We start from the raw sequence: 25,868 nt of genomic DNA, 5'->3' as shown, positions 1-25,868 counted from the left end.
AGTACACACAGGCAGTCAAATCAACAACTGGTCAACAGCCAACAGCATGACAGTCAGAAACCAAAGTGTCCCCTCTCATCTCTCCCTGCTCTTCCTCTCTCGGTAGGAACCATGTTTTCTTCTCCCGACTCCCTCCAACACACATTCATTTCTCTCTGCCTCCCCCCTGTGGACGCTAATGGTCATGGTAGCTATTTTAGATATACTCCTCAATCGGTGAATGGGAACTCTTTCCAGCACATGTTACCTCTTCAATATAAAGCATACTTACAGGATTCTTAAATCTAACCAATGACTTGTTAGTTTTGTCATTGACAATAATCCTTTCATTATAAATAAATTATACCTTTTTGTTTAATACAAACAATTACATGCCTCAAATACCTCCAACACATGTCATATAAAGAACGTGTGAAATAAAATAAAAACAAGTGCAATAATTGTTATGTGAAAATACAGGTATTACTGCTTTACTTTTATCTGTTAACTGCCTTTTTTTATAGTGCTGCTACTTTTTTAACCATTGTGGTGTACTTATATTCTATAACTTTTAAAACGTTTAATAAAGTCATAGCCATTGACAAACCCTGTTAGAGTCAAGTCCTACTTCCAACTTAAATATAACCTCATTTTGGATATTGTAAAATAAGTGCTGCATACTGTAGCTGTTCAAGAAATATGGACATGATTTTATATCAAACAAACAACTAAACTAATGTGTATGGGCCTTTCTGACCGCAGCCACGTTGACATGGCGTTGCAGGGTAAACGCAGGTGTTAGTAATGGCCCCGTTCCATTAAGGTGGGTTAGGGCACTGGTAAAGTGCATGCTGGCTACGAGAATGGCTGTTACACAATAATAACAACGTAACCACAAGTAAGTGTTAATACTAGTATACATTAATTAATTGCACCCGTGTTAACCTAGCAATGACATGACATATCTACTTCTGTGAACATAATAATTCAAACAGTAGCCTATATTTAAAATGATTCAGTTCATTTAACATTTAAATAAACTGAAAGTCATGTTTGTGTTACAGTTGCTCCTCGACATCCAACGTTGTGAGACTGTAGCCTACTAAATTAAACGTTACACGAAATGTACAGGCCTACTTTGTAAAGCAGAGGTTTGACTTGAGGCCTGAGAGCAAAATGTCCCCTTCTGAGCTGTAGGCCTACTGAGTGAGGGAAACATATTAGTTGTATGGCATTGAGTTACTGTTAGATCATACTATTTAGTCCCTTCCACAAATTCGTTTACACAGCAGCAATAAGCTAGCAGCACGTACCTGTCTCATTTCACGTAGCTCGAGCTGCAGTTCCCGCGGGTGAGACCCCCCCCCCCCTGGGTGGTGTATGAAAATGGTCAATAAATAAACAAACTCTTTTGTAAATGGCCTACTGGAATTTTTTCCCCTGAAAAATAAAAAGGGCCAAACGTTTCCCTCTTGTGGTGGCGCAACTACTAATGGGACTGAACTCTCGCGAGGCAGCGTGGCGCGAGCCTACCCAGTTTACGCCGAGCTTCGAGATCTCCGTTTACGTTATGCTAAACATATGCCTGATGATGTCTAATCAAATATCAAATGTTGTTATGCACCTGCCATTATAGAAAAGTTATTTTTCTACATTATGAATGTTGTGTCTCTCCTTGTTAAAGTCTAAACTAAGTCCAGATGAGATAGTTTGAGAAAATAAAAACCATAGGCTAATTTGGAAAGCACACACACTGCCTTTCAAATGTCCATCAGCTGAACACATCTTGTATAACTAGTTCAAAAGAAAAATAAGGAAATGTAAACCCATGTTTAATAGCCTACATTAAATGTTGAATTCACTGACATGAAGACAAACTATTAATACATCTTATGAGTAGGCCTACAGTGAGACATGTGGGAACAAACACTAAAGAAACCATTAGGCCTGGAGAATCTGCAAACAAAACTTCCACACAAATTCAGAGATGTCATGAAAACTTACGGTATACAATCTCAACCGTGAAACCTGCCTTTGTGGGCCACTCAAAGGCAAAGTATTGTGTAACAATAGAAGTCATTTTACAATTCAGCATTTGTTCTTAGAATCCTGTCTCATACTATTAAAATATTCAAAGACAAGAGATGACATGTCCTAGGCATTAAAAGAGAATCCCTCCTAGTGGGAAATGATCTACAACATATTGTAGAGATAAAGTGCATACAGTATGTTTGTGTTTTAGTGGTAACCTGTTTCCTTTAAACAAATGCCTCCAAAAAGGAGGCAACACAGAGTAGAACATGTTTCTGGTTATGGTAAATATAACGATACAGCTTCATAAACTTTAAAAGTACAGAAGGTTGCACTGTATGAGAGTCACCCACTTATAAGTATCATAGACACATACTCATGTTTACAAAAATATTGATTGTAAAGCTAAATATATTCTTAACAAGCCCTTTAAGATATTATCACAAATTCCTATACTTTTCCTATTTTCTAGGTTTCTTTTCTGTTGTATCCTGTGCTTCACCACAGGTCGGGCTCCACCCAGACGATCTTCTTCTGCTCCTCCCAGATGACGGTGCGCAGGCTGCTCAGCAGGGAGGCCTGGTCACACCAGGAGTCAGGGGCCACGCTGTGATACAGGCAGGGCAGCTTGTCCAGCAGCGGCTCCTCGCTCCTCGAACACGCCAGCAGACTCTCCTCTGACTGGTTGTGGCGCTGCAGCTTTGACCTGGAAGTGTAGGAGGAATTAACTCAATTAATAAAAAAAGATCATATTGTTTGTTGGCAAATTCCATATGCAGACCATTACTTTTCATGAATGATCAGAACTGGGTGCAGCGTTGGAGGCAGGGCCCTGTTCTTATATGGAAGATGCTCAGTGGTGCAGGAAACTCCTGGGGATCTTCCGCATGCATTGGGCCCATAGAGCATGCGTACTTATGTTTTCCAAGAGCCTCGCCTACTACTTTTAGCCCATTTTACACATTTAAATGAAGGCCATTCAAGTATTCGTTGTGTGAAGTTGATTTATGTGAACAAATATGATCTGCTGATTTACAGTAGTCTCCTTCCCAATGTAAGTCAATGTTTAACCTCTAACCAGCTCAGATTGTTACATTTACGAGACTTCTTTTTGAGCATTGATATGAAAGAACGTGCTTCTATGATCAGTATGTCCTGTGCAGCGTACTGCTACTGAGAAATAGCAGACTGCAGAATGTCCAAAATGACCAATCAGAATCATGTTTTCATCAAAGCAGTGTAATAAATCTGTATATTTATTATCGGCTACGATTGAGTTTAAGGGGAGAAAGTTCTTTAGAAGATCAACATTTAACCTCCTGATCAGAGGAATCAGGTTTCACTCTTGACGTAAAGCAGAGGTACAGTATCAGTTTGTCCAGTGGCAGCAGGCTCGATGGACCAGAACACATTGCAGACAAAGAAGGAAACACGTTTGTGTTGTTTTAACTTCAGTGGGAAAACGACATGCTGTTCTCATGTTATTGCTTATTTAGCCCACAACACAAGGTTGGAAGTTTGAGCTGTTAGTTGAAAGGATTAAACATCATTCAGGAAAAAGTAGGGTCATTGTAGATGGATGTATCTACTGTACTGGTATACACTGAACTTCACAAAGGGAGAGAGGCTAATACTCTCAAGTGGCAACATCTAACATCCAGCAGGAGTTGACTTTAGCAAAAAGTACCCAGATTGTATTGAGGTCGATGAGAAAGTGACCTTACTTATTGCTAGATTGATTAGATCAGTACACATTTCTTTACTTTTGTAAAGTTCCTAGGTTTATGCTTTCAATTTAAATCAAGTCTTATTCAGGAATGAATGTTCACTTTGTAAAGTATGCCCCGGCCACACGAGGACGAAAACGGTCGTTTGCGTTACTGTTTAGTGTCATATAGACCGTTCGGCCACACGAGGACGACCGAATACGGCACTAAACGACTGGGGAAACGATAACGGGTCCCAAGGTGGATAGAACGGCATACGCAACGCTCTGGGGGGTCCAACGGCTCCGTGTGTACGCCCTATACGATCATTTTCTGATAATGATGAGGCAATAGCCCCGCCTCTCCCCACCTCTGCTGCTCACCCCCGCGTCAAAGTAAACTGCACACTGAATTCAGATTATTTATCTTTCTCTCGATATGGACATAAACGCGAGTGAAGTCTAATCTGACAGGACGGAGACACCTCTCAAACTACCTAAACTAGTTATAAATATGTTTATTTTTACTGTCGGCCGGGTCACTCATTCCTGGATCAGCTGCTGCATGAGACAGACACTGACGCTGTCCAAAGAGAGGGAGGAAAAAGAGAGGCTCCGTGTATTTTATTATTATATTATATAGAGTCGTTATTCATTTGTTTTAAAGCTCAATAAATAACAAAGAAGACCTTTGACCGGCACTTTTATAATTTTGTCGGAAGATTTAAACTTTAATACACGTTGACTGGCGGAAAACTCTGCCCGGTTCCCTCGGCCCCCACCGCGGAGAATAAACAGAAGGACAACCGTGACAACCATGCTTCTTCGCTGCTTTTGTGGAGGAAGTTACAGCGCCACGTACAGGCTCCTGCATATGTACTGCAGCTTCTCCAGCGGTTGGAGCTAAACGGAGCGGTCTCGTGTGGGCAGACACTATCCGGTGAATATTGCGTGTGGACGGAAGCTTGTTTGCGATTGCGTTTGCGTTAATCCTATGTGTTTAGCCGTTTTCGTCCTCGTGTGGCCGGGGCACTAGACGATAGAGCAGCATGTGCCAATTGATGACAAGTCCCTACAGCTTTAAGTGGAGCATAAGTGCGCTGCTCCTCAGATCAATCCCACCTGACTGCCACTGCACTCATCATGCCGTTGTGTCCTTGGGCAAGACACTTCACCCTAAATTGCTCCTGCGGGTATTATCCACAGTATTGATAGATGTAATATGTCATGTAAAGCGCTTCGAGCCCTTTTAAAAGCGCTACATTAAATGCAATTAATAATTTATTATTATAATAAGATGTTCTTCATTTTAAAGCATGCAACATGAAAAAAAGGTAATCTTCTGTTATGTAATAACTGATCAAAGTAAATATATGTGTTGTCATTTGTACTCACCCTTCAGAACATAGAAACGTATCAGTGTTGAGATCAAGTTTAAACTATGTAAACATTGTCCGGCTTATCGTGATTGTCTAAATGTGATTTCAGAGAGAAGTCTTTTAGAATTTCTATGAAGAAGGACAAAGATTGACCTCAGTCTGCGTGCACTACGTGCAGTCTGGCCGATGAAGATGATGATGGGGAAGATCTCAGCCCGGCGCAGCCGACGCACGCAGTCCAGCCCCAACGGCAGCACGCAGTGAATCCCCTGTGAGAGGGGGGGGGGAGGGACATGTGGAAGAGGGGTTATAAAGAGGATTGCTATTACATTAAATATATTTAAGGCATAATATGTAAAGATGTGTGAAATGATTTAATCCTTGTTTTTACTTTTCATGGCAAATCTAAAGCCAGATAGTGTTTTGTTAAACAGTTCATTAGAGAAATGATGATAGAAACATATGAATAAAATACTTTGTGCAGTTTAAGGTAAATGTGCCTCACCAATGCAACCCTTTTCTGTCACAATTGTATTATATTTTTTATATAGTTATATCTAAAATGATATCTTAACATGTGATCCAACAGCGTGTTTCATAATGAAGAAAACGTGATCCTGAAACGTAATATTCTTTTCATATTAATATACTTTTTCAGTATATGGAGTTATAACAGACCAGTGTGATGTGTGTAGAGGTGTGTGTGGGCACTTTGTAGAAGCCTGAATGAATGATCGGAACATGGCGTTATATGTGTGATGCTGCATATTTATGAAGGTTATGGAATAAAGTCTGGACTAAAGCAGTGATACAACAGCGTCATCCATAGAGCCCCACCTAGTGTGGAAACCTTTTAAGATTTATTTTCACTGTTTTAAATCCATGGATCAGTCCATTTAAATGAAATGGACTAATCCATGGATTTGACCACCCTCCAATGAGAGATTTCAAATATAAGATGATTTGTTTGTGTGTTGAGTCTTCTGACCTTCTTCATGACTTTCTCCACACTCTGCAGTGTGTAGCAGCAGTTTCTCCCCTGCTCACACTCTTCCAGGATCTCAGACCTCTGCAGCCGGGCTGCGTGCTCACTGGAGCTCAGCACCTCTGTAGAGCGGGGTGAGGGGGGGTCAGGGAGGTTAGGCATGAAGAGATCATCTATGTATGTTCTTAATGCTATTTTCTGTCATATAAAATTGGCTTCATAATTCCGTCGTACATGTTGATCAATTATTCCACACAGTTGCAGTTCAAAATTCTAACTAGTTTTATAATTTCATACATTTTACAGGCTTTATGAGAATTCCATGAAAGTGTAAATTCAGAAAATGATTCAACATAAATGTAATCTATTGGCAGTGCCAGTTTTTTTCATCTGCATTTCTTTCTTTCTTTCGAATACACTAGTCCAGGGGTGTCAAACTCAGGCCACATTAGCATCATGGTTGCACTCAGAGGGCCAGTTTTATATATAAGACTATATAAAAAGACATATATAAATATTTAATATATATAAAATAATGTATTATATTACATGATTGCCTCTGCATTGGATTATTATCTGATAGGGTAATAACTTCATAATTAACTACATCTGAAAGCAGAAGTCTAGGGCAAACAATTGCAAGTCTCTTCAGTGAGAATGTCACAAAATGATTTAAAAAGAAAAGCCACATTCTGGAAAAAAAGAGTCAAAATTCCCCCCAAAAAATGAAGTTTTGAAAAAAAATAGTGACATTTTGAAAAAAAAGTCAGGTGCTGAGAAAAAGTCAAATTTGAGATGCATTGTGGGACATGTAGTTTATGGGCAACGTGCTTCTGTAAATCGGTAACCGTATAATAAACATATTATATTCTTTGCAAGCTCTTGTGGGCCACATGAAATGTAGTCACGGGCCGGATTTGGCCCCCGGGCCTTGAGTTTGACACCCCTGCACTAGTCCATAAAGATAAAAAGACAAATAAACTTTAATTACACCTTATCGTTGCAGGAAACTGGGCAAACATTTAATAGCCTCTATCATATTACTATGGGTTCACAAAGTGTATTTCCTTCCTGGTTAGCAGCAACAGACAAACATGACCTGTCAAGTCAAACAGAGCAGCAAATGGAACTGCCTCCCTCCTCTCCATCTAAAGATGCGTCTCGCTCCAGCGGACACAGATATGAAATATAACATGACACGGTTCCCTAATAGCAGAGTATTTCTTACCAGGCTCACAGAGCTGGAAGCCCTGCCAGTCTGGCAGCTTCTTGTCCAGGATGTGTCCCAGGATGGAGGGCAGCAGCAGGACGGGCCTGCAGACGGGGGGGAAGTGGGGGGTGACCAGGCTGTAGGGCATGAGGGTCAGACAGCTTTTGGGTGCAGATGTATCGCCTACAAAAAAAGAAATTCAATGAATATCAAACAGCAGATGCTTTAAAGAAAGATAATATCCTTTTGTGACTGCACTGAAAAAACTGAAACGTTGACTTGAATCATAATAATCCTTATATTTATTATAGCGCTTTATCAAAGACTCTCAAAGCGCTTTACAAATACACATTACACATACAGATCATACATGTAATGGTCATCTACTGTGGACAATACCCACAGGAGCAAATCCGGGTGAAGTGTCTTGCCCAAGGACACAACGGCCTGACGCAGTCGGGCGGGAGCGGGTTCCGAACTGGAGTTCCCCAACGCCCCCTTGATCTGATGATCAAACGCACAGACCACTGCGCCACCCGTCCCCATGTCAACATGTCATGTCATGTCAACAAATGTAACTGTATTAGGTTAGATCAGATATAAGTTGAACACAGTTAGCGCCGTGTGCTGCTGCAGGCTGTACCTGACTCGGTGCTCTTGGGCTGCTCCTCCTCCACACTGACCCACAGGGGGTTCCTGCCCTGGCGCATGGTGCCCACAATCCTCACCGCCTTCTGCTTACTCTGGGCCACCAGACGCCCAGCCTGATGCAGCAGAGGAAAATATTCAACTTTTCACTCCCGACTAGTCACATGGCGTCACTTTTTACTGCAATTGGTACCCATTGAGAGCGATGTATGTGCAGGGTAGTCAAATAGAATTACATTAGGGTGGGGCAGTATATTGGTATACAGTTGCATCTTAATATTGTGGAAAAGTTCATTCATTTCAGTATTTCATGTGTTTATTTGTTTTAATCTTGATGATTACAGCATACAGCTAATGAAATCTCAACATTTGAATATTACACAAGACTAAAAGAAGGTCGAAGAAATGTCGACCTTCTGAAAAGTATGTGTCATGTGCACTCACTACTTGGTTGGGACTCCTTTTGCAGTGTGGCTTTCATTAGCTGTAAAAGCCGCAATCATCAAGATTAAACAAATAAAGGCTTGACATCATTTAATGTGTGTGTAATGAATCTAAATAATATGAGTTTCACTTTCTAAATAGAAGGACTGAAATGAATGAACTTTTCCACCATATTCTAATTTATTGAGATGCACCTGTAATATTAGAATAGATCGTCTTACATATTAGTTCACGTAATATCATTCATCTGAACTTTTCCTGGTTTTGAAAGTTATTTTCTAAACTTACAACACTATTTGATCTGTTCTATTATGCACCACTAGGTCAGAGTCATTAGTGATTCTTTTTCATCAAAAAAACCAAAACACATTTATGCAAGCACCCACAGTCAACGGTACATTATCGTCCCAAAAACATATTGAAATATTGGATCAGAAATATCCTGATATGTTTTTTTGCTCTCCCAGCCCTTACTTCAACATGTAAATAACATTATGTAAGTCACTTGAGTTAAATGAGTTATGTAACTACTTGGTTAGGATTAGAAAGGGATCATGTTTGAGTGCTACAAGTGCCTTTGTTAACATAGCAACTCAACATGTACTATTTTACAGAAATAAGTACAGTATACTACGTAGCTACTTTATGTCACTTCAATTAAGTTGCTAGGTTTTGGTTTCATTTAGGACATCAACTTCATTCTTCTGTGAAAATCCTGTTTGTTTGTCCCCTTCCATCCACCCCAACCTCGTCTCTATGCACTTTCTCACCCTGCATGACCTGACTTCCACTTGAACTCTGGTCATGAATACTACATCCCATACAGGCAGCCCTGCAGGAACAACACTGACGTCAGAGGGTTATAGTGATGCATAGGGACTAAGATGCTGGGAGTGAGAAGTGGTTGCCCCATGAGTTATTACAGTGATATTCTGTATTAGAACAAGGTGTGGCAGTATTTTGGAATACTTTTACCTTTGGGGACTTCTTTGTTTGAAAGCTCATGTCTTCAATCGCACGAATCAGAAGTTGCTGTGCCCTGCGCAATCAGAAAATCATTAGAATGTGCAGTTGTGGAGATTTATTTGTAACTTTGACATATTCTGATGATTCCAACCCCATCTACTGTATGTTTGACAAACATTTCCACATTCCACATCATTTTACTGACCTGTAATAGTGGGGTACATTTCCGCCCTGAAGGTCCAGCAGCTGGCAGGGGTGAACCAGGCTGGCTCTCCATGAGTCCTCAGTGCCGGCGGGTCTTGTGTTGGTCACATGAAGGATGTCGTTGCAGGACACGGCCAGAGCTCCGTTAGGGCCCGCAGGGAGAGACATATTGACCCGTACGTAGAAGGAGTCTCCGGATGACGTCTCACCGCTTTGCAGCAGCTGCAGCAGAGCCTCATAGTCTAAACAGGCAGAGGAAGACACTGTAACTACAGACACTGTATATTTGGCGTACTGATCAGACACAGGAGTCGCTTCAGTGGAAGACTCATTCCACCAAGATGGTGGTCCTTCCGGGCTGTGGACATTAAACTGTTGACTTCTCCCTCAGAGCGTCAGATGATTGGAACTAAGATTTTTTCACAATAAGCAGCAAAACATTATAAACTGTGCAATTCAGCATTGATGTCTCATTCATACCAAAACACTACTGTTAAATTGTAAATAAATAAATACTTACATTTTTAATTGTATCTTTTAATATAACTTTGTTGTTTGTATAAAAATCATTATTTTATTAAAACGGCACACCTCATAAAAACAGCAGGCTAATAATAGCAGTTATATCCTGGTTCTACTTCAACAAGTCACAGATAGATGAGATTTGTCACATGGCAGCTGGCCATCAATCTAATCTCAAGAGAAGGCTTCATAACAGCAGAACCATAAACTTCACTTCCTGCTAGAGCCAAGATACAGTCACTGTGATTTGAAATGATGAAGTCAAGCCGTATGATTTTGCTCTTGTGTGTGTATGTTTGTATGCAAAGGCACATTTTCTTTTTGAAAATGTAAAGGGCAAAGCATGAAGAAGCAGGTCTTTGGATATGACATGGGAAATGTAGTCTATTATGATATTCTTTTGGTTACTTGGATTGAGATACTAGGGATGTATGATGAGACGTACCATCTTGGTTACAAGGGGCCAAAGTATTATATGTACATGATGCAGGACGTACCATCTTGCCTGGGCCGGAGGGAGAGGTGACAGAGGCCTGTGACCTGGCCAAGAGCCCACATGGCTTCCTCTAAAGTGGAATCTTCCAGCACCATCCTCAGAGCCTTCTGGTTCTGCTCGTACTTCACCTGCACAATAACAGTTATATGAGAAATGTACGCAAGCCATGAGAGGCAAGAGAGAGAAAAAACCCTGTGGTGATCAGTTTTCTGAATCTAATCCAAATCGTTTTCTCTCCTTTGTTTATGACGTAAGAACAGGTGAAAAGAAGATTTTGCCAGGATAATCTTTCTCTAATCGTTCCTTAATATCTTTTTCATCTGTGGAACAGGTGCAAAAAAATGTGGCTGAAAAAACTAACATTTGCCAAGATAGTCTTTCAAAGTTTCTTTTATCCTTGAAAACAAGTATAACGATTTTCAGGTTTCTTTTTAAATGAAGAAAAGCATATTAATGTATTAAATGTTTTATTTTATCATCTCATTTTTATATTGTCATGTAATTCAGTAAGTAATGGCATATTTATGTCTGAGCTGACAGCAGAATTAAATCAACTTTTTTTTATATATACTTAAGTCTTTGGCACAAGAGCAAAAAAACGACTTGGATCAAAACCAAAAAGTGGATCATGTGTCTTTTTGGGCTTCCGTAGACGTCTTCTAGGCAAAATGATGTGTTTAGAAACATATTTAAACCCACCTCCACTATCTGTGCCCCGGGGCTGATGCCCACAGTATGGGCAGCGGTTCCCTCTGTCACCTGGTGCACAAACACTCCGGTCTTATTCCCTCCCACCACTGCCAGCTGGCTGAGCAGCGTGTCTCCCTGGAGGGAGATGCTGAGAACGCGGCCGTTAATGCGAATTGCTTTCGGACGAGAGCGCATCAGGAAGGGAGGGGCTAGGGTTTTACATAGGCTGGTGAGGAGAAATAAGGAGAGGAGGAAAGTTTAGAACATCAGAAAAACATTTTAATTATTAAAAGTGACATCAATGGTATGGAAAAATGTTACTTCTCACTGAGAACAGAGACAATCATTTCAAAGTATACAGCCTACAAACCTATACCCAGTGTGTGGTATTGTTACTTGACCTCAACACCTATACCCCCCTCAAGATGTATGGTCCCTCTAGCTCCCACTGCCCTTCTATTTATACACCAAAGGCCTTTCCTATGGACGCTCCGAGCCACTTTGTATGTTTTCAGTTTAAAAAGCCAGGGCTGTATATTTTGTTTTCTCTGGGATGTATTTGCTGATTTGAAAAAATGGTTTGGGATGACAATTGCTGACCATACCTTTAACTGTGAGGGTCAGCACACAGTTATTGTTGAATATCTAATCTAGTGTGCTGGATGAAATGATGATAAAGTCCCTTCCCCTCTTTGTGCTCTGTATGCACTGTATGAGATCTTACAGTATATATCAGGCATTCTTTACTTAAAGCCCACTTCTAAGGACCACCTTTCCAAATAAACAAGAAATAAAACATGTCAAATTGAGAAATAATACACTGGGTTGTTAATATGTGTGATGTCACCAACATGTATTCTAATGTATTCACTTTAAGGGTCCTATTTCTTTGACTGACTCAGGGATATACCACCAAATTACTTTTTCATTTAAAGAGCTATTATTTTGTGTCACTGCATTCTAAACCATTAATTGTGTATTATTGCCATGGTGATACTGGCCATTTGTGATGGTCAACGCATTTTTTAATTTACATTATTTATTTTAACATTTAGATATAACAGTAACTAGATAAGTGAATTAGCAAATATTGAAATGTATTTGAACCATTTGCCAGTAATTGAAGTAGACTGCTTTCTGTTCTACACAAAAAGGCTTAGTAATATGAAACTGTTTATTTATAGCAATGTTGGTCCTCACCTGCCGGCGCTGGAGCCTTGGGAAGAGGAACGCCTGTGTCTCTGCATGTCTGCACTCTCCACTGAACAAAAGAGAGGCTGTTGAATCATTTGGCATCACGGTTGTTTCCCCAGGAATAATGTGCATGTGAGTTAGTGTGTCACTTCACAGCCCTGGCACAGGTCCAACATTGAACAAAAGCTAATGAAAGTGCTGCCAAACAACAGCACCCCCCCCCCCACACACAGACAGTCACTTAGCCAAAAAAGTTTTCCATACTGTGAGGGATAAACACAAAGTCGTCCAATACAGATTCATTCTCCAGTGTGTCCAAGCTGCAAGAGAGGAAAAAAAGCTACATGAACACATTTATCACGTTTCAACTTTCTTGCCCATACAGGCATGTAGATACACACTGATGAGTTTAGTTCTTTATACTGAGCCCGATTTCATGCTAAGCACAAGATAATTATCTGTCGCGCTATAACCCACAGATTGGTTTAGTGAGTTGGAATATTTATATTCCTATGACGACAAAGATGAATGGTTTGTCAGCACATGGGAATACAAAAAGCTCCCTTAAGCAGAAATACAAGAGTTGAGGAGTCTGAGTGTACGAGAACCTTTTCACAGTGTGCTCTGCGGGCAGCTTTTGCCTCGTTCTTGGTATAATAAGATCCTAATGAATCATTTCCTGGAAAGCAGTGGTCAATAACAACTTTACTTAATTCTTCCTGCTGGGTGTCATGCCAAAAGCCTCGCCGGCTGGAACTCATAACGTCTTTTCAAATCAAAGCACGAGCTCAATCAATATAATAATAGTGTAGATGAACGTGGAAACACACACCTGCTGTCTGCATATAGAGCTTCCTCTCTTCTGCGGAGGGACTCGGGGCTGGGGGGCTCTGCGTATCGGGATCGGACACTACTCGCTGCAGCATCTTCACACTATACACAAATATACATTATTTACCGTGTAAAAAGGACTAATAAATAAAAAGAATATAATAAAAACGATTTTAATATACTGGTTTGTTGAAAGCATCAACAAAAAAAGATATTACAAATTAATACATCGGAATTTCTGGGATTAAAAGAAAAAAACTCACACACTTGAGTAAAAATCTAGAAAATTCTCTGAAATATTATCAAAAATCCTCTGGCTCCCACGTATTTATTTTGACCCACAATAGCACTAACACTTAGATATCAAATATAGTTCAAGTTTAAATCATTTTTGAAATGTCAATATTAGCACAAAAGTGATACCTAAGCTTCAGTTCCAAAATCAACATGATTTTTTCAATTCATCACCTGAAAAGAAAGATACAATAAAAGCCCCAAGCACTTCGGTTGATACTACAAATGTTAATCTTTGACGAGGACATATTATACTTATTTTCAGGTTCATATTTGTATTTTGTGCCGATAGAAGCGCGAGTGTTACATAGTGATGTTGTTCCGTTATGGAAGCAAACAGTATTCCCATTAAGGCGTTTTGCCCAAAAGCAAAATAGGGTCTCTTTGAAAAATGGGTGAAAATTATAGTTGGAAAAAACGAATTTGTTTCCTTCCTGTTATCTGTTATTTGCTGTCACTCAGAAATGAAACATTAGTGTATTTTCTAGGGGATGATTTGGATATGTTGATCATCATTAAATGGACGATTGAGCTCTTTGGCAATAAGAGATACAGTATACTGTAAGACTTAGGCTACTAAGATCAATTCATTGGTGGTTTTGCTATTAATTGGTATTTGTAGACAATATCAAGCATGTAGACAACTTCCAGCCTGATCTCTTAACACAAGGATCTGTACATGAATTTGACAGAAAATAAAACAAGAGAAAAAGACTTCACACTCTCACCTCTGAGTTGCAGAAACTGGTTGACAGTGGATTGACTGCGTCCATGCGGCAGAGTTTGCGTCTGGTGGGCATTCTGGACAGGCATGGGGATTCTTCAAAGCTGGATCTCGGGCTCTCCCAATCCATGTCCAAACCCTTTAACAAGAGCACCTACATTAGCATAATCAAGTCTGTATGCTGTGTGTTTATGCGTGCTGAAATGGGCTTGAGTGGTGAATCACATCAGAACTCTGCCGGCGCCCCGTGGTGGCCTTCAGGCTGAAGACGCGCTCCTGGAGCTCCACCTGCTGACACCTCAGGGCGTCCTTCTCAGCCAGGGTGCGGGCGATCATGGCCTGGGCTTCATCTCGGGACACGTACGCCTGAAAGCACAGGAAACATTAAACTTGACATACCTGTTGGGGAAATATTTTCCTAGGCCCATAACTTTGACCCATTTGATCAGTTTGTACTTCACAGGCCTGCCACCCTGTGCTCTCGGTATCTTGTCTCCCTGTTCCTGCCTGTTGGCGTCAGCTGAGAGAGCTGTTATTGTGCTTTTCCTGTTTCATCTTGTTATGCAGCATGTTGCTTATTCTCTCAGAACCAGCTACATACAGGGGTCTGGGGTAGAGATCTTCAGAATTGGTTTGGCCACCGCTGTGTCACCTCGTGGCACACGACATGCCTTCTGAATTCTCCGGCCGAAGCTCCAAATAAACCGTCAGTGTTTGCCATCAAAGCTCCTGCTCTCCCCGTGTCTCTCTGAGTTTCGTCTCCATTTCTTCAGAAGTTTCCATCACAATACCTAAATGACACAGAATTGACTGCACAAAGAACGCCTTATTTCTTATTCGTGCAGATAAACGCACTCAGGCCAAGTGTACGCCTCAATTAAAAATCCCAATTATGAGTGGAATGGCATAACTTGTCTCACGCCAACCGTAACTCAAAACGTTGATATGCACATCACTCAATCAGGTAATGTCTGGATGAAGCAGAATCAGTCTCTGGCTGCCACAGAGGTATGCAGGATGTCTTCAGTGTGGCGTCTGTGGCTGGTAGCTTTGTAGCTTTCGACACATTCTTGTGAACATATCAACTCAAGAACAATACATGATAGAAAACTTGGAGCAGCAACCACGTTTGAGACATGTATAATAATGCATGATAGAACTGTACGTTACATAACCGATGTGATTGGTGATGAACGATTTAATGAAAATAAATGAAAGATATATTTTACTCCACACTGTGTTGCATTTTATATCAATCTGATTAGATGTCACTCGGCTTGTGGTGTTCAAGTCGTCAAAACTATACATTTGAAAAACTAAAAAGCAAAGTCTCTTTCCAAAAATCAAGAACAGGTGCATCGTATCATGAACAGTTCAGTAAAAAGAAAAGAGTTCCTGCAATAGTTCACTACAATATGTGGATCATCTAAAGTCAATGGAGATGTCTTCATGTGTCATGTATCTTCAGATGTATTATTTTGGCGCTTTGACCACGCACGCTGAGTGCAATCTAGTTCCAATATATGATAGGGAGGGCAGACATCTCTACAGCTGATACCTAAACAACTCTAATAACACTTCGACTTTCTACACCGATAAGTAGCTCTATGAGGAATAACATGTATACTTGATTCATGGGGTGAACTGTCCCCTTAAGTGTTTCCTGCCTGGTTTTCAAATTTAGGAATTTGGATTTTCCTGTCATTAATGGATTAAAAAAAAATAGATAACTTTAAGAGCGAGAGGCAGGACACACAAGGTATGCCAACCCCATAGTGACATGCAGATGCTGTGCGTCACACATCTTACAGCAGGTATGATTCACCCATCACACCCCTGAGCTGTCAGTTATTACCCTGGTGTGTTGTTGCTTTCTGCACAGCTCCAGTGGAACAGCTGGCAGCTCTGTGAACAACTGAGAGTGGGTGTGTGTGTGTGTGGGTGGATGTTTTATTTCATTGTTGTGAGTGTTAAAAATAAACTTGCTTTGAAATGACTATACATTTCTATTGAAATTATTTCAAGTGAATGGCTTTAACGTAACATAATAAATGCAATTGAATGGAGTAGGAAAAAATAACTATATTTTGGTTGCCAGCGCATTTTACAACTTTAGACCCTAATAGACTGAATAAAGGGGCTTTCAAGTGTTCGTTCTGGGTAGTTGAGTTAGCCAAAAGAAAGAAATAAAAGCTGATTTACAAACGTCTCTTTCCCAATGCAAGTCATTATTATTATTGTCCTACTTATTGTTTGTCTCAAATGTTACGGCTATTGTGACCACCCTGTTTCATTCCTTTCACCTGCATCTTTGAACAGTTTGCATTACGATATGTGCACATATCTACATACCTGTTCCTTCATAATGTTAATAATGTATGTGTTTCTCCTTCTTGACAGATGCAGGTGCTCTCTTTTTGGAACATGTAACTACTACTAGCACAACCAACAGATAGGGCAGGTGTTAGCCCCAGATCAGTAGCTTATCCTGAATTTGTTGAACACATGTCCAAAGAATGCCCTCACATGAATAATATCCACTTACCTCGATGTAATGTGCTACATTTTAGAAAAATATCTTATTCAGAACAGAGAGTTAGAGGTAGAATAAGTAAGAGAGCTGATATTCTATCGTCTCCAACCAAACTGCTCACACTCGACCGGTTGACATTTCAACAGGAAAAACAAACAGTGTGATGCAATGCAAGATCAGTTCCAACTAAGCCTAACAATAGAATCCTAGACTGCAGGGCAAACAGAAATAAAATAATTGATGAAAGACAGGACCGATGAGATTGTTGTCAGTTCCTCACCTGGTCTCTCTCTACCTGCAGCTCTTTCATCTGGTTCTGGATCACGGTGCTCTTCTGCTGGTGCATGGTGCAGTCCAGGGTCAGCTGCGTCACCTGGAGGCTCAGGACCTCCTTCTGGCCCAACAGCTACACAAATAAACACATTATGTGAACTCGTGTATATATGTAAATATTGGTGGTATATCGTGTAACCATTTAAAGATATAATATCACTTTTGTCACTTTTTTTTTTTTTAAATGTGTGGACCTGTGTTATTTATTTTGTTGAGTTGTATACCTAGGTCAACCAAATGTTTCCAACAGTTTTCAAATTTAGGTAACGGTTCATTTGATTTGGTCACCTGTAAGTGAAACGTATGCATTCAGTTTGTTATTTATACCAGAAACTCTCATACATTCACTTATTATCCCATTCAACACCACATTTCTTAAATAATACCCTTTTGATCTTGGTATTTTGACCTTTATATTTGAACTGTAAGAAGAATTTTCTCATCAGATCTGAATTAATTAGCCAAACAAGCTGAGCCAAAATAGCAATAGGATTTGTTCAGCAGGATAATCTCCACAAACAGTATTTCAAACATGCTAAAATCTATCACTATGCTATAAATGAGCTACACAATAGCCTGCTAAACTAAAGGTAGCTAATGTTTGGTGTGATGATGTTTAGCAGTCTCATTTAGCCCCTTGTTGCAAACGCCATTTTTAAAACACATAGAAGCTCTGGAAATTCACAAATCGGTTATTAATTGACATAATTAATGTCATAGAACATAATGGGATAATTTTCTTAAGCTTATGTTACCTCTGACCTTATTTCAGGCCTCTAACCAAAAACATGTTTAAAAAAACTCTTGACCTCAAGAAGAGGGACTAACTAATTTCCGGATTTTAGAAAACATTCCTACAGCACTCTTTACAATAGCCGCTTTCACACCAAGTACTTTGCCGTACTTAGTTCCCAGCACTTAGTACCCCCATGGAACTAAGTACAGATCGCGTTCACACCAGAATAAGTTCCCTGAGGGAAGATTACGCAAACGAAGCCGCTGACGTCACTTCTTCTTGTTCTGCTTTGGGTTTACTGGCAGGCCGCAAACCACTTCACGGCGTATGCTGCCACCCGAAGTCCCCGGAGTTGGGGACTGGCTTCAATACTTCACTACTGAGTAAATCGCCAGAACGCCGACACTTTCTCATCACTCCACCGCTCCCATGTTTTTGTTGTTGTGTTGCCATAAGTTATTCTCTCTCCGTTGGTGCATGGTGCTAATGCTAATGCTAATAATGCTAATGCCAGCAAATACAATGGCAGTTTCACAAAACTTTTCAGAGTTTTACGGGGCGTGGTTTGCAATTCACCCAGCCAATCAGAAATTGGTACTTTTTTCTCCCCAGGATAGTCCCACCTCTCTAGCAGGCACTAAAAAGGGGGTAAATGTTCTCGGAACTAAGTACCCTTTTTGGTGTGAACGCAAAATTCCAGGCACTAACGGAACTAAACGGGAAAATTACGGGTAAAAGTACTCCGGTGTGAACGCGCCTAATGCCCATGTTTTTAGTTAAAAACAGAAGTTTTCCTCTGGCTTCTTCCCGTCATGGGACTGTGTAGGAGTAGGAAAATCATCTGGAGTGTCATCTTTCATCACGCAGTAACTGTTTTGCTGAATTTACATGAAATGTCCTGATCGGTGATGACACAGAAAAATATAAACACACACACCCCAAGCTTTTCCGAGAGCAGCTGTTCATTCTCCTGTCTGTAACACTGGAGCTGCTCTGCCAGTTCCACCTGGCTGTCGATGGCCTCGGCCAGATCCTGGGCCAGGATGTCCTGATGCGCCTGTGGAGAACAAGATAAGATGAAAGACTGAGACACAAGTGGATATTGACTCTTTCACTGTCTAAAGGTTATGTGTGAACGAGGATACTCCACATGAATGAGCATATAACACAGAATGATTAAGTGATTCTTCTCACTGGGTCCAGTTTTTCCGCCTTCAACAGCTGGCAGCGCAGACTCCTGAGTTCCTCCTGCAGCTGTGGAGTCTTCTGGAACGCATTCTCTGTTTGTGCCTTCAGCAGCTCAGTCTGCAGCTGGTACATCTGCAACAACACCAGAACAACAGTGCTTATTTACATGTTTAAACAAATTGATTGACAATCACAAGGTATTAAATCAATATCAAAGAGAAGAGAAAAGCAGCAAATCTGGAAAGAAACTGATCATTCGCATTTTTGCAAAAATAAATGGCTTTTCATTTTGATAACAGAGCTGGCCCTAAACATTTGCTCAATACAGAGTGCAGGGTTTTTTAATACAACAAATGTAATCTCCTAAACAGTTTGTGCATTTGTGTGTAGATATGACACATTTAGCGATTTTGGCAAATAGATTGCTTATGACAAAAACAATGGGTGAAAAATAAGGAGTTTCCAGGACCTTTCCATGGTCCTAACAACAAATTAATAATCTGGTAAACCGGTGCTAAACATGTTTTGGCAGGTCTATTTTTTTGCATTTTGTTGTAATACTAATATTGGCCACAAGAGGCTCAGACATTGACTCCATGTTCTGAATAGGACCAAAATGATTAATGATTTGTTCGTAGTGAGTTTTAATTTCTCTCTGTACTTACTAAAAAAAGGTTGCTTCATTGTGTGTGTGCAAGTGATGTTATACAGGTATGCATATGGAGAGACAGAATGATTCATTTAAAAAGTATGACTCCACCCATTTCATCAAACAAATAGGAAGGGTCTTAAAATAAACAATAGAAGGAAAGGGGAACATCCAGATGAGAAGCATAATCAAAGGGGAGGGATGCAAACATGTTTTTCACCTGTTTAAAAAATGTACAAAAGTCCCTTAGAAAAGGAATTCACCTGGAAAACAAAAACATATTTCCACTTTTTTCTTCCCGTTTCTTTCATAAGAAATAAAGGTCATAGACACAGGATGGAAACATATGTATGAATAATAGTATGCTTATATTGGACTTTTCACAACCCCTCTGTTCTGTTGTGATATATTTCAAATGTTCTAATACATCTAGGCTAAAAAATATTTGTATTTACCAATCTTTTCCAGAGGTCTTTATCAACATTTGTTTTTATATATTTATTCATCGCTTATAGAGTCAAATGTATCTTTCAAAAATTGAAATGTTTGAAACTCATAAGTATGGTCAATTATTTTGTAATCAAATAATTGAATCAGCACAAAATATTGCTAAGTTAAATCCAAAATGCCATAACAAAAACAAAACCATCACATCTGTGCATACAGCGCTGATCTCTGCTCTGTCATGGCACTCATCATGTCATACCGAGCAATAATTAAAGGGCTGTGTCTGTGATTCGGTCCAAGTCCAAAAAAAGTCAGAAGACTTAAATACAACGGTCAACATGTCACACAGGCTGAGAGATCCTGGCTCTTAAAACACTGGGTCCTGCTCACTCCGAAAATGCAACTGCTAAAAGATTGTAGTCCCCGAGCCTAAACCAAAATTACCCATCACTCAAGAGACCTGAAACACATTTCACAAGTGGCTCCCGAGGCATATTTAGTATAAGCTTCTAAATTGACATTAAGCAGATTGAAGTTCTTTAGCCCTGACATTTTTAGCACTTTCCCCTGAGATCACAGCTTTGTTTTTCAGGGAGGAGAAACATATTAGAAGTATTTCTGAGTTGTTTTAGGGTGAGAAAGTGTATCGAGGATCACTGACCTGTATGTTGAGGTCGTGGAGGCGCATGTTCACAGCTGATTTATCCTCAATAGCTGCTGTGTATCGCACATACATGTCACATTTTTCATCCTTCATCTTGGTGATTTCATGCTGCAAAGAACACAGCTGTCTCCGTATGCGTTGGTTTTCAGACTGAAGGCATCTGGACTTCTCCTCATGCTCCATGATCTGCCTGACCTCCAGCTCCAAGGAGGCACAGAGAGTGCTCTTCTTGCTCGCCTCGTAACGCGCCTGCTGGAGCTCCTTCTGCATCCCCGTTACTGCTCTGACCAGATACTCCGTCAGCTCTGAGTACTTTATCAGGCCTGCCAGGAGAGCAACACCAGTCAAAAGCAAGTAAAAACAAAGAGACAAATATTCCCTTAAAACGCAGGAACACTTAAAGCTACAGACCACTGAATCTTGAAGGCTCAGTGCTGGGTTTGCGTCCAGTGACTTGGGTGTACAGGGGGGGGTAGTGGATCATCAGGCTCTCCAGCAAGGCCACAGCACCATTCCTGCCCTGGGTTCTCAGCAGGTCCAGCATATGGCCTGGAATAATGTTAATGTTAGATACAGTATCATAGCTCACCTTCAAAGCAGTAGACTTCATCCAAACATAAGTCTTTCCCCAAGTGTCACTACAGAAGTAAAATTAAAAAATGTTATTACTGCCCAAAGAAAAATAAATCGAACTGATTTGTAATCATCAAAGAGGAGATACAGGGTCCCATCATTTAATAAGGGGAGAGTGAAGCCCTCTATTGTACTAGATTTCAGACTTGATCTGACAATTATATATCATTGTTTTGTATCGCATCAAAACCATGTTTTATTTACAATAATCACAGTAAAAAACATATATAACAATATTAATAATAATAAAACTAAGCAAGAAGACAAACATGAAAGCAAATACTAAAAGCAAATACATATTAGTTTTTGTCCTAAAGTGTGACTGGAACTGCCTCTATCTCTTGGAGACAATACACTAAGCAGTCAGTGTAAACAAACAGGTGCAGTAAAAGATGACGTAAACAATCCACTTGTTACCTACAAACTGAGACATATTATGTCTTCTGTAACCCCTATGGCAGATTATTAACTTTGTTTAAAATCCAAGACGAGCAAGTCATAAATCTCACTGGTTCTCATGCTGCGGTTGGTGAGGTTGTGGCACGACACGATCTCGTCCTCGTCCATCTCCGTGAGCACCCTGGCCTGCCTCAGGTAAGGGATCAAGATGCCCGGCTTCACCCCCAGGGAGATCCGGTGGCGGTTGTCGTTAATCAGTTCCCACAGTTCCTCTTCGCCCATCTCCCCTAGGTTGGGACCCTCAGGAACGCACTCCCCTGCCATCCTGAGTGTGTTATGTGTGTTTGAAAGATAGAGGGTAGCCCGCTAGAGCAAACGGAGCGAACACACACCCTGAGCCCGGTAAGCAGACAAAAAGCTGTCTGACTAGAAGCGTTAGAAAATAACTATAAAAAGGGACAAGCTTTCCACGCCCTGTGGGTGTTTGTGTCAAAGTATTTGTGCATTTATTTGTGGGCGTGTAGGAAAAACCTGTAAGACAAGACCTATGTGATGGGACTGTATGAGGTTTGGCACACACACAGAATGGTGCAAACAGAGCTGAACACACACACACACACACACACTAAAAAAACATTAATCGAGTGAGCCAAACATTGTCTCCTCCATTCACACTCTTGGTGGCTTACTAACGTCTGTTTGCTTTGGACTGCTGATTCAATATCTAATGACATCATAAACCTCTTCCTTATTTCATCAAAAAGAGTGAAGCGTGATTTGTTCTGAGTCAAGCTGGTGTCCACAAACAAAGCCTCTTCCTGACACAGAAACATTAGATCCCATGCGCCTTAATAATTCCTAATCACAGTAAAGCAAACACATACCACACCGTTGACAGGAACAGTGAGCTGTGAAGTGCAAAGTCCTCTGTGAGAGAAGGAAATAAAGTGGGGGAAGGGGGGCTCAGGGGCGTTCTCACACTGACTAACTTTCCGCTCCTGTGGGTGAACTTACTGTCTACCTTACTGTCAAGGGTTGATGCAAACAAAGGGAAGCTATATAGGTAAACAATGGAAGGGATGACGTAAATCCAATAGCCATGGGGAATATGGAAATGTAAAGACGTAATTTGAAAGAATATCTAAAAAATTATCTGAAATGCAGAAAGCTATTCCTGTATTTTGATGATGTGCTTTAAGATTTTTGTTTCCCATTGTAAAGCGTCCTTGGGTCTCTTGAAAGGCGCTATAAAAATTGAAATTATTATTATTAAGTAAGGATGGGACGTTGTTGACCTCAACTGATGGAGTGTTAGGGCGTTGGAAGGAACACTTTGAGGAACTCCTGAACCCGACAACTCCGCCCTCTATGTTAGAGGCAGAGCTGGAGTATGACGGGGGATCAACACCAATCTCCCGGGGGGAGGTCACTGAGGTCGTCAAACAACTCCACAGTGGCAAAGCCCCGGGGGTGGATGAGATCCGCCCAGAAATGCTGAAGGCTCTGGGTGTTGAGGGACTGTCATGGTTGACACGTCTCATCAACGTTGCGTGGAAGTCGGAAACAGTACCAAAGGAGTGGCAGACCGGGGTGGTGGTTCCCCTTTTCAAAAAGGGGGATCAGAGGGTGTGTGCCAATTACAGAGGCATCACACTACTCAGCCTCACCGGGAAAGTTTACTCTAAGGTACTCGAAAGGAGGGTCAGGCCGATTGTCGAACCTCAGATTGAGGAGGAACAATGCGGATTCCGTCCTGGTCGTGGAACGATGGATCAGCTTTTTACTCTCGCAAGGATCCTGGAGGGGGCCTGGGAGTACGCTTATCCGGTCTACATGTGTTTGGTAGACTTGGAGAAGGCGTATGACCGAGTTCCCAGGGAGTTACTGTGGGAGGTGCTGCGGGAGTATGGGGTGAGGGGGTCTCTACTCAGGGCCATCCAATCTCTGTGAGGGAACAATGGAGCGTGAGATGGGCCGGAGAATCGGAGTAGCGGGAGCGGTACTGCAGTCGCTTTACCGCACCGTTGTGACGAAAAGGGAGCTGAGCCAGAAGGCAACGTTCTCTGTCTACCGGGCCATTTTCGTTCCTACCCTCACCTATGGTCATGAAGGATGGGTCATGACCGAAAGAATGAGATCGCGGATACAAGCGGTTGAGATGGGTTTTCTCCGCAGGGTGGCTGGTGTCTCCCTTAGGGATAAGGTGAGAAGTTCGGTCATCCGGGAGGGACTCGGAGTTGAACCGCTCCTCCTTCGCGCCGAAAGGAGCCAGTTGAGGTGGTTCGGGCACCTAGTTAGGATGCCACCTGGGAAGAGACCAAGGGGTAGACCTAGGACCAGGCGGAGGGATTATATCTCTTCGCTGGCCTGGGAGCGCCTTGGGATCCCCCAGTCAGAGCTGGGTTGATGTGGCCAGGGAAAGGAAAGTTTGGGGCTCTCTGCTGGAACTGCTACCCCCGCGACCCGACCACGGATAAGCGGGAGAAGATGGATGGAAGGATTATTATTATTAAGATCAAAGCAGATTGGAATGGCAGGAAGCTGATTAAGGTGACAGTTAAATGTGATGGTGACAGAGAAAAATATATGGAAGTCGTCCAATGTACAACATTAAAAATGGCCGTGCTAGGCTTTTTGGGGTTTCCCTTTCCTGTAGTGTGTTATACAGTATAAGGCTATTACTGTACTGGTTACTTTGCAGCCCGGACCTTTCCCCCAAAACACATTTAGACGTGATCGCAACACAGAAGTACCTTTCAAATCCAAACATTTTTAAGACCTTTTAAATCATATTTAAGACCTTTCTAATTTTTTGGATCATATTTAAGACTTTTTAAGGCCTTAAATTGTGATTATCAAATGTAAGACTTTTTTAGACTTTTTAAGCTCAACTAACACACCTAAAATAAAACACAAACATTTATACTGGCTGAAAAAAACAAAAAAAGCTAACGTTAGCTTGCTATGGCAATATTGTTAAAAAAGAAACAAAGACTAAAAGGTTTAGATGTTGCATAATTGTTCCTGTTTTTGACATTTATTTTACTTAGCTTACACCATTAGATCGCTGGCTAAACTGGACTTTTACCTCATTCACACCAACGCAACTCCGGTTCAAGCTCCGTGCTAGAGCTTTTCAGGTTCATAACCGGTTCTTCGGTTTAGCTCTGGCTCTTTTCACACCGCCCAGAGTCCGACTGGTAATGCGTCATTGCGTCATCGTTTGCGTCATGACGTAACCGTTTGCGTGCCTGCTTCATAAAGCCAAACCGCGCGGATGAAATCAGTTGCATTCATTTCTTATGGCTCTATCTGCAGCTTTTCCAGAGTCATTTCTGTGGTTTAGTTATATTCTTATAAAAAAAGTGTACTCGTGTCAATAAAGGTTTTTTTAAAACACAACTGCTTCCGAGGTCGGTCTTATTTCTTAAGGTGCACTGAATCATGAGTGTGGAGTAACGTTGTATCTTTCATTTAAATGCCTTCACCCAGGTATGTAACAGCTGTTCTCAAATGAACACGTGAAGTAAAGTTTAATATTTATAGTTTTATAGATTTATAATGAGTTATAATGAGAGGTGATCGACGTGAATGCTCAGGTTCCACCTTAACATGCAGACACGTTGCTTCACCATGAGCAGAAACCTTTATATATACAGTCTATGGCAGAAACACTGAAACTCTTGTTAAGTTTCTCCATCGTTGTGTACAAACTGGATAAAACTCAGGAGTTGATCCTGTCTCTGCCCCCGCCTCGACGTAAGCGTGACGTATGCGGTGCTTTTGCTCTGGCCGGACAATTTTTTGGTGCTTGAAACGAACCGGATTCCGGAGCTAAGAGGCTGCTCCACTGCGGTGTGAACAGGAAAACCTGGTGCTTTTCAAGCACCAGCCCCTGAAACACCGTTGGTGTGAATGAGGTATGAGTATGGCCCTTGACTCTTACTTTGGGTAAAGGCCCGGACATACCAAGCCAATTTTTGC

General features: G+C 41.1%; 1 protein-coding gene across 1 annotated transcript; it reads right to left on the bottom strand.

Moving 5' to 3' along the window:
* Positions 1-1,810: 1,810 nt before the first annotated feature.
* card14 (caspase recruitment domain family, member 14) lies at positions 1,811-22,299 on the bottom strand. The gene is made up of 20 exons (XM_034240377.1): positions 21,995-22,299; positions 21,264-21,401; positions 20,850-21,175; positions 19,099-19,224; positions 18,842-18,961; positions 17,116-17,241; positions 14,528-14,668; positions 14,307-14,441; positions 13,286-13,386; positions 12,718-12,773; positions 12,460-12,520; positions 11,269-11,485; positions 10,571-10,697; positions 9,553-9,793; positions 9,357-9,420; positions 7,933-8,053; positions 7,308-7,472; positions 6,083-6,201; positions 5,248-5,363; positions 1,811-2,716 (listed from the first exon to the last, which is right to left on the bottom strand). Exons 1-20 carry the CDS (start codon positions 22,206-22,208, stop codon positions 2,509-2,511), a joined length of 2,922 nt encoding a protein of 973 aa, XP_034096268.1. The 5' UTR covers positions 22,209-22,299; the 3' UTR covers positions 1,811-2,508.
* Positions 22,300-25,868: the final 3,569 nt, after the last annotated feature.

Source organism: Gymnodraco acuticeps, unplaced genomic scaffold, assembly GCF_902827175.1.
Source record: "Gymnodraco acuticeps unplaced genomic scaffold, fGymAcu1.1, whole genome shotgun sequence".
NCBI classification, from domain to species: domain Eukaryota; kingdom Metazoa; phylum Chordata; class Actinopteri; order Perciformes; family Bathydraconidae; genus Gymnodraco; species Gymnodraco acuticeps.
The sequence above is the reverse complement of the archived record's forward strand: the minus strand, read 5'-3'. Positions and strand labels throughout refer to the sequence as shown.

Coding starts and splice junctions, on each gene's coding strand:
- card14 (XM_034240377.1), bottom strand. CDS start 22,208: ATGGCAGGGGAGTGCGTTCCTGAGGGTCCCAACCTAGGGGAGATGGGC. Junction 12,521..12,717: donor CTTTGTGTTTATCCCTCACA/GTATGGAAAACT, acceptor TCTTTTGTTCAG/TGGAGAGTGCAGACATGCAG. Junction 5,364..6,082: donor TGGAGAAAGTCATGAAGAAG/GTCAGAAGACTC, acceptor CCCCTCTCACAG/GGGATTCACTGCGTGCTGCC.